Here is a 9,021-nt window from a genome sequence, read left to right as displayed (position 1 = left end):
CCTCAATCTCTTGGGCCTATAGCATATGGGAAACAACTCCATTAAAACGGGGCGACCGTTGCTGGGCTATTGCCGCCCAACTAAGTATAGGGTCTTGAAGTAGAACAGTAGTACTCTTGACAAATATTAGCTAAAGCATGATAAGTACTCTCTCCCTCGTTTTCATGGGCATTATTTCCATTAGTAATTGGAGGCTGAGATCCAACACGTTCCTCCATAACATTGGCTTTGGCTACTCTAATAGGGTACACCATTATTGGGTCAAATTGAGTCACGTGATCCAAAATTCGTAAGCCTTCAACGAAGGCATTGGACCCCATGCCACTGAAACCTAACGAAACTCCCAACATGGAGGAGACTCGGCAAACAATCGCTCCAAGCTCGAAAAACCTTCCATCGTAGGGGGAGGACCCCGCAAACTTCCCCACAAGGGAAGACCTGGCTAACCTTCCAACGTGGAGTAAACTCAGCTAACTTCCCCCCATAGGGGAAGGACCCGGCGAACCTTCCCACATGGAGGAGACCCGATGAACCTCACCCCTAAGGGTAGACTCAGTAAACCTCCCCACATGGAGGAGAGCCGATAAACCTTCCCACAAGGGGAGACTAGGCAAACCTCCCAACATGGAGGTGACTCCGCGAACCTCCTCCCCATAGGAGGACCTGGCGAAATTCCCAACATGGAAAAGATCCGGCAAACTTCTTCTTCAAGAGGAGACCCGCAAATATCTCCCCGAAGGAGGAGGATCAGGCGAATCTCCCCCCTTAAGGAGAGGCGACCAGGCGAACCTTCCCCCGAGAGGAGACCCGACGAACCTCTCCCTATAGGAGGAGGACCTGATGAGCCTCCCCACATGGAAGAGACCCGGCGAACCCCCCTTCAAACCTCCTCCATAGGGGGAGGACCCAGTTAGCCTCCTAGGCTCAGTGAACCCCTCCCCAAACGGGGCTCTAACACAACCTGAGAGACTCAAAGAGCCCATCACCCTAGCTCATTGAACAAGTGGGTCGAACCTGGGACGTCAAATCTCTATTCACCTAATCTTGGCGAGCCTCTTGCTTGCGGTGAGAATTGACATGCCCCTGTCTTAAACCCTGAGAAGCATTATTAAACAAGCTTCAGCCCAACCCCGTCACGTCGGCCCTGGCCCAAGTTATCTCTCTAATTCCTCTATAAACACTGGTCCTCAAGGTATACAAAAAAAAAAGCTCATTCCCCCTAGACGCTCTCTCTCCCGAATATACTCTCTAAATACACTTTTAATTTGAGCATCAGAGAGGGCCCTCGGGTAATAACCTGAGACCCCTTTTTTACAGTTCACGGAGTAGTGGTCGGACAAAAAAGATGACCCAAGGATCGTTCGTGATGGGGAGAGGATTCCAATCAGGAACATTTTTCTCACATCAGTATTGGTTGACGCCTTCGCCTGTTGACCTAGAGGTCGAATGGTCGATACCTAATGGGACTACCTCTAATAAGATGTAACGTAGGGGGTTTGATACCTAGGGTGTAGCGTAATGGTTCGATACCTGTTGACCTAGTAGAGCAATCCTCCCCCAAAGTTTTCTAACTTCTATCATTGTTTCGAGTCTCGACTTATATACTGGCTATGATGAAATCCCTATTTTCCACCCCTGAAACTAAAGATATTAAGCTCCTATTTGCTCCGTGCCGCCCTAACCAAACTCAAATTATCCATTTATCCTTGCCGCCCTTCCCCCAAAAAACAATGCATCGTAACCAATTTCCTTGATATCTTGCTGCTTTCTTCTAAGATGTTGAACTCCAATTCTTCTCCTTTCCAAGTTTTCTCTCAAAATTTGATTTCAAATTGTCGCAACTATATATCTTTTCCCATGATAAAGGGAGCAAACTCTTCTACATCACCTTCACTTTCTTGAAAAGTAAGAACCACTAGATGAAACAAGAAATTGTAAAATGCGTAACATATAATTATACACTTATTGCGTCTTCTTGCTCTCTCGCCCCGCTCTCTTCTCCTCTCCCTATCTCTATCCCCTCTCTCACGGGTTCATCCAACCATCATAGCCATCCCCTCACTCCCTCTTCATGTCCCTTTTCCTCCAGGATTGTACTTCTCAATTACCTTTCCACGCATAACGCAGAATATAATTCATTCATTTAGTATAAAAAAAAAAATTCGTAGTTTTCCCATCTTAATCTAAAATTGACTAAAAGCAACTACGATTTTCAGTTTGCATGTCATCCTTCTATGCTCATCGTCGTCAATCACCGAGGAAGCTAATAAAATCATGATGCAATGAATGACAACAAGGAACAAGTGAGATCTAACAAATCCTTTGCAAATAGAACTCTCTTTTAAACGCGTTCCAAACAAGATTATTCAATTCATTCAGTTAGATTTATTAATTTTCAAAAACACCACAATTCGTTCACAATTGAATTGAATCGAACAGAAGCAAGCTAAATTGAGATAATTTCTTACAAGATCTGATTCCAAACGGAGGGTAAGACATTCATAGATGAGAGAATTTGATAAAGGTTTTATAAATGGGCCGTAAGACGGACAAGACAGGGCCTACAAAACAATTTGGGCTTCTATCCGTAAGACGGACAAGACAGGTTCGTCTTCTTCTTCTTCCTCCCTCAGCTAGTGAGTGTCGAAGGGTTAATATTGCTGCTGCTGTTTCTTCTTCTTCTTATCATCATTCGTTTGACGTCTGGTCTGGCGGTGGTGGATGCGAAGCCTCTGCTTCTGCTGCCTTCCTTCTCGGTTGGTGGAAGTTCTTCCGCTTCTTCTGCATCCGCTCGCCTCTATCTTTCCCCACAGCTGGAGTACACAACTTGAAGAGGCAGAGCAACGGGGCAAAGCAAGCAGAGCAACCACCCATATCCCTCCGCTGCCTGCCACCCTCGCCCCTCTGACCCAAGTAGCATAAAGGGTATTTTGCTTTAGGTTTCGCAATGGCAGAAGAGATGAAGAGGATGATAGCCCTGGGCTTCGAGGGCTCGGCGAACAAGATCGGCGTCGGCGTCGTGACGCTCGACGGCACCATCCTCTCCAACCCTCGCCACACTTATATCACTCCGCCGGGCCAAGGGTTTCTCCCCCGCGAGACCGCCCAGCACCATCTCCAGCACGTCCTACCCCTCGTCAAGGAAGCCCTCAAGACCGCCCGAGTGACACCGGACGACCTTGACTGTCTCTGCTACACCAAGGGCCCCGGCATGGGTGCTCCATTGCAGGTCCGCTGAGCTTGCTTGCTACTAGGTCTTTTGGATTAATTTCATCCTTTCTGTAATCTGTAGTAGTCGCTATGTCAAGGTCGTGTTATGAACTGGGTCGTGCCGGTAAATTGCAGGTTGCTGCCATAGTCGTTAGGGTTCTTTCTCAGCTATGGAAAAAGCCGATTGTTGCGGTGAACCACTGTGTGGCTCATATTGAGATGGGGAGGATTGTCACTGGTGCTATTGATCCTGTAGTTTTGTATGTGAGTGGTGGAAACACGCAGGTGATCGCGTACAGTGAGGGGAAATATAGGATCTTCGGGGAGACCATTGATATTGCTGTCGGAAATTGCCTCGATAGATTTGCCCGAGTCTTGACTCTGTCCAATGATCCTAGCCCTGGATACAATATTGAGCAGGTGCGGTATTTTGGCCCTGGTTCTGTGGTTTTCTTTTATTTCATTTTGACTTTGTTTCATGCTGGTCGCTTATTTTCCTTACGAGGATTGGCAGTTAAAGTTGAGAGAGATATATGACCTCACATATGCTTTAGGTTGGATGAATTTGGGTTACGGGTGAAAGAACATGCCGATCATCCACCAGGATGTTCATGGTGGCATGAGGAAATTTAGAGCAAAATCATAAGGGCACATTTAGCTGAAAAGAGTCGGCGAATTTAGTTGTCGGTCCTTTGGGTATGTGGTCGGCATCACCGTTGTATATACCTTATTGATTTATAAATAGAAACGCCACTTATTCAAAAAAAGTGGAGGGAAAAAAGAAAGAATAGAGTCAGCGGAAAGTTGCCTGTCAGTGATGGAAATGTGATGTGTTAAAAAATTTGCTTCGGTGAGGTCTAAATCGGCCTTTGGCTGATGGTTGTTGGGATTCTGATGGGACTATCCAATTGGTTTGCTTGAGTTTTAGTTGTTAACTTATTTTATCTCACAGTATATGAAATACGACGCTGTCTGGTTTAGGTTAATTTGTCCGGGGCAGTTCCTTACTTCTTATTGCCCTTGCATGGCTTTTTCTTCTTCATCAGGTCGCGAAGAAAGGTGAGAAGTTCATCGATCTTCCTTATGTTGTCAAAGGAATGGATGTCTCCTTCAGTGGAATATTAAGCTTCATTGAAGCGACTGCTGAAGAAAAACTTAAAAATAATGAGTGCACCCCTGCAGACTTGTGCTACTCCCTTCAGGTAAGACCAATTTCACCGTTGGATAACACTCTAGCAGAAAACTTTTGGAGGAATTTTCATTCGTTTGGAAGTGTTTCCTAAAACTTGATTTTAGATTAACAGCCTGTTACTTATCCGAAAATAAATAAATAAATAAATAAATAAAAGTTTGTTTCTGTGTTAAGCGATTATGGTATGACAAAAATCTTATGTGGAATCAGAATTGATGTTTTCCATGAGAAACATTTTTCTGAGAAGGGCCATTCTTAAATTTGATTTTAGCAATGCTGATGCACAACGGGTGCCTGTTTTGGACCATGTAGGGGACCGATTGAAGCAACATTATTATCCAAGGTTTGATGGTCCAAGCTGCTTATTCTGATAATTTTGGCAAAGATAAAAGTTTTAAAACTTTGCTTACACTTGTCCAGTTTATGTGCCGCTCAGAGAATGAACTCGCTTGTCTAGACAAATTTTTTTGGATGAAGTCGTCATATCTGTCCATTGCCAAGATCAGATTGCACATATTGGGTTTGGTCTAAACTGGATAACTGTGTTTGTCTAGTTATTGAAATGGAGAAGACCTTTTGAAAACCTCTTCGAGATGGTTTTTTCCTTTCTTTATCTGGTGGATGAGGAGTCATGATATGCTTTGATTGGATGTGATGCCAAATGTAACTGGATGGCTATTGAATGTAGTTGGACTATTTATTCATCTTTGCACCAACCTGCTTTTGTTCCAGAACGTTACATAGCTTTGATGACTGTAATATCAGGAGACGCTATTTGCAATGCTCGTGGAGATCACAGAGCGAGCAATGGCCCACTGCGACAAGCGGGACGTCCTCATCGTGGGTGGGGTGGGCTGCAACGAGCAGCTGCAGGAGATGATGAGGATAATGTGCTCAGAGCGAGGCGGGAACTTGTACGCTACTGATGATCGGTATTGTATTGATAACGGGGCGATGATTGCCTACACGGGCCTCCTCGCCTTCGCCCATGGGACAACAACCCCCCTCGAGGAATCGATCTTCACTCAGAGGTTTAGAACCGATGAGGTGCATGCAATTTGGAGAGAGAAGGAGGCGACTGAAAAGAAGGCTAACTAGTGCCACTGAGGTAGATAAATCTGTAGACTTGTATTATGTGTCTTTACACTCCAGGTTTTTATTAAGAAGTTTGATAATTTTTAGGCCATTAATATCGGCACGTGAGCTACCATTTGAATCTTTTCTGAAATGTATTCCGATTGTATTTGGGGCGGGATATAAAAATTCAGCTAGCATGATTTGTATTTTACATTTAAAATTCCTCCTGTTGGAGGTTTACATTGAGTCCACTCTACTCGTCAATATGCATTACTGGCCACTTTATAGATTAGATCTTTCATGGGCAAAATGGGTTGAACAACTTCAACCTAAGGATGGGGCTGGCCATCGAGCAGTCTGAATAATGGTCGGGTCCTGCTATGCAAACTGTGTTTCCTAAGGTGTTAAAGGTAATATGATTCTTCTGAATTGCTCATTTAAATGTTATCTACTGAATGAAAATTTGGGCTGAAATGACCTTCCGGTTCCGAAAAGTGCTTGCTTTCATTTTTTCTGATGGAGCTTTTAGTTTGCAGGTGATCAGAATTAAGTCATTGGTTGGTTAACTACTTGTGATTTTGAGTTTATTTTACAAAGGTCTTTCGATCTAATTGTTTCTGATTGTGGTTTGCCTTAGGACGTCGAAATTTTCCATTAAGGTTGTTTTTAGTTTCTCATGAATGATAGAATCCATATTCCTTGTTGAAGAGAAAATAAATAAATAAATAGAGAATTAGACGAAAACAAATAGTACAACCTACGTCAATGGTTCAAAATTTTAAAGATCGAAGAATATGAATATGCATAGATCGTTTAACCCCATAACGAAGAGTATAGGAGATGACGCAAATGCGGACAGATAATTTCATTATTTTTTTTAGAGATTACGTTAGTTCTTTTTTGTTAATTCTAGAGTGCCTCAGAGTCATTAATCACCTTATTAATTAGTAAATCTATTTCTAAGGACATTATTAAGGTGTCGTGTAGCCGTAAAAAGTCTTTATTGCAGGTTTCTTTTGGAAGCCCTAAATCCACGTATATATGCCTAGGGTGTGCACGGATATCGAATATATCCGGAATCGGTGGGAATCTACCTGTTAGGGTAAGGAATCGGAACCGATACCAGGACCTGGATAATAATTTTCCCCATTATATATATATATAGTTATATTTAGATATTCCTATATTTAAAAAATAGTCACTAATTTAAAAAGAAAATCTAAATCAATGTCGACATTATGTTTTGCGTAATTACTGATCATGGATGAGATACTTTCGATTTTATTTAGCATGACAAAAAAATTTTATAAGTGCTAACAGGGTACCCGAAACCTGTTATATAATACAAGTTTCGGGTAAGTTTCAGTTTCGGGACTTAACAGGGTAGGGTCAGGTTCCAAAATTTTGGAACTTGCCCCTTACAGAGTAGGGTCCGAATATCGTAAAAAAAAAGATACCGGGATCTGTACACCCCTATATATGCCCATCTCTCTCCCCTTATTTTGATTTTACTTTTTTCTTTATTTTATTAGTCTTAATTTAACATTAATTTTCGACGAATATGGTATTAGTTCAGGTTATATATATAATAAATTTATGTCAAAATTGATGAAACAAAATTACAATTCATTGTAGGAAATGAAAACGAAACAAAAAATAGTTTTATGAAATCCACGCATAGTGCGGGTCAAGGGTCTATTGTGTGTATGTGTATATATATATGTACACACACACTAGATTTTTTGCCGTGGTTGCACGGGAATTTTGCTATATGTATTTGTATTGATTTTTTTAGTATATTATTGAATTATTTTTTTGGTGGAAATGGGTATGTTGGTTTTTACTTCTCTTTTTATCAATAATATAATTTATTTGCTTTAGAATAAGGATATATGGAATAAGCATAGAAATTCTTTTTCCATTATAATTATTTTCCAAAATTGAACTGTACATTGTTATCCGAAATGTTCAAGTAGTGTGTGCAGAATGCACGACACATTCCATATTGAAACATATGTGCATATAGCGTTAGTCAACACATAGAATCTCCAATTTCTAAGCACATGATTGATTGTATAGTAGTAGGGATCATAATGGAGAAGCTGTGGACTCTTCGGAATAATCATCGTTCGGACTTCTGCATTTCATCTTCTATTGATTGGTTGTATAGTTATTTCAGGATTGTGAATCTGCAAAAACAATGATTTGTTAGGGTGCCCGAGGGTTTTGAGGCGATAACCCTCCGATTCTTAAAGACATAATGAATTTACAAAAGAAAGTGAATAAAAAATAAATAAATATTTAATTTGAAAGAAATTTACGTACCTATTATCTTCTATAATTTATCAGTGATTTCACAAATACATCGAAACAAATCATGATACTTAAGAAATTCTATCATTTTGGTTCGTATAGTAATTTCCAAATTGTGAATCTGCAAGCACAATGAATCGTTAGGGTGCCCCGAGGGTTTTATGATGCTGAAGTTAGAATCAAATTGAAGTATAATAAAAGTATGTGGGTATTTATTTCATTTGAAAAAAAAAATTATACGTACCTGTTCTCTTCTGCAACTCACCTGTAATGTTAAAACATACGAAAATAAATCATGATATATGTTTGGTGTATGGTTTAGAATAGTTTTATAGTGGATCGGGCAATGAATATCACTTTATAATTATAATATTTAGAAAGAGAAAGAGAAAGAGAATGCTAACTTGTCTGTCCTTTTCTCCTTTAATGTGCTTTTATTTGACATGCTCTGTACTCTTGCTAATAATAATATACTTGGATTTGTATTGCAATGATATAATAATAATAATATACTGAAAAATCACAATGATATTTTGTATTTGAAAGCTTATTTCGTACATCACATGCTGGTGATCTTGGGAAGATTATTATATACTTAGTTGTACACAACATTCTTCCTGTAACCTTGATTTGTTGATCCTCTTCTTCTATTAATATCTCGAGGCCTTGAGGTGAGCTTACTCAAGATAATGCTACGTACAACTGACCATGACTGAAAAACTGACTGCCCCACGTAGTTTAGTGATTGGCCTCGGTTTTATATATTGTCATCGCGTAACATATTTTGATTGGAAATTGCCTTAGCTTCATTATAAACGGCCATTTAGATGGTTGCGAGGTCAAGGCTATTCGAGGAATGAGTATCTTTTCACCTGTCTTGCCTCCAGTTATTATATTCCCTTCGAGTAACATATCGCCTAAGTTCGTGAGCAGCAGCCTTATTCCATTGCACAATCCTAAGCTTGGGTTAATATTTCTCAAAAATTTTATTGTGTAGACCCTTCCCTCCATTAGCATATCTCGGAACTGCGATGACAAATACTTGCCAACCATAACGTGAATACAATTTTTCTGTATGGAAAAGAAAATTGAAATCAATGAGAAATGCGTAACTAATAACAGATGAATAAAAAAAATTGATGAACGAACACGAAAAATATGATATAACTTCTCATCAATGACCACCATATCCGTATCCAAAAATTCGTTTTTTTTTCCGAAAATTGAAA

The 9,021-nt window shown here is 40.3% G+C and overlaps 1 protein-coding gene across 1 annotated transcript; it reads left to right on the top strand.

Moving 5' to 3' along the window:
- Window positions 1-2,644: 2,644 nt before the first annotated feature.
- On the top strand, window positions 2,645-5,771 carry LOC116214831 (probable tRNA N6-adenosine threonylcarbamoyltransferase). The gene is made up of 4 exons (XM_031550308.1): window positions 2,645-3,229; window positions 3,346-3,630; window positions 4,257-4,412; window positions 5,168-5,771. The coding sequence occupies exons 1-4, from the start codon at window positions 2,948-2,950 to the stop codon at window positions 5,498-5,500; spliced, it is 1,056 nt and encodes a 351-aa protein (XP_031406168.1). The 5' UTR covers window positions 2,645-2,947; the 3' UTR covers window positions 5,501-5,771.
- The last annotated feature ends 3,250 nt before the right edge of the window (window positions 5,772-9,021 follow it).

Source organism: Punica granatum, chromosome 7 (assembly GCF_007655135.1).
Source record: "Punica granatum isolate Tunisia-2019 chromosome 7, ASM765513v2, whole genome shotgun sequence".
Classification (NCBI taxonomy): Eukaryota; Viridiplantae; Streptophyta; class Magnoliopsida; order Myrtales; family Lythraceae; genus Punica; species Punica granatum.
This window is presented reverse-complemented; position numbering and strand designations above follow the sequence as displayed.

Coding starts and splice junctions, on each gene's coding strand:
- LOC116214831 (XM_031550308.1), top strand. CDS start 2,948: ATGGCAGAAGAGATGAAGAGGATGATAGCCCTGGGCTTCGAGGGCTCG. Junction 3,631..4,256: donor CTGGATACAATATTGAGCAG/GTGCGGTATTTT, acceptor CTTCTTCATCAG/GTCGCGAAGAAAGGTGAGAA. Junction 4,413..5,167: donor ACTTGTGCTACTCCCTTCAG/GTAAGACCAATT, acceptor CTGTAATATCAG/GAGACGCTATTTGCAATGCT.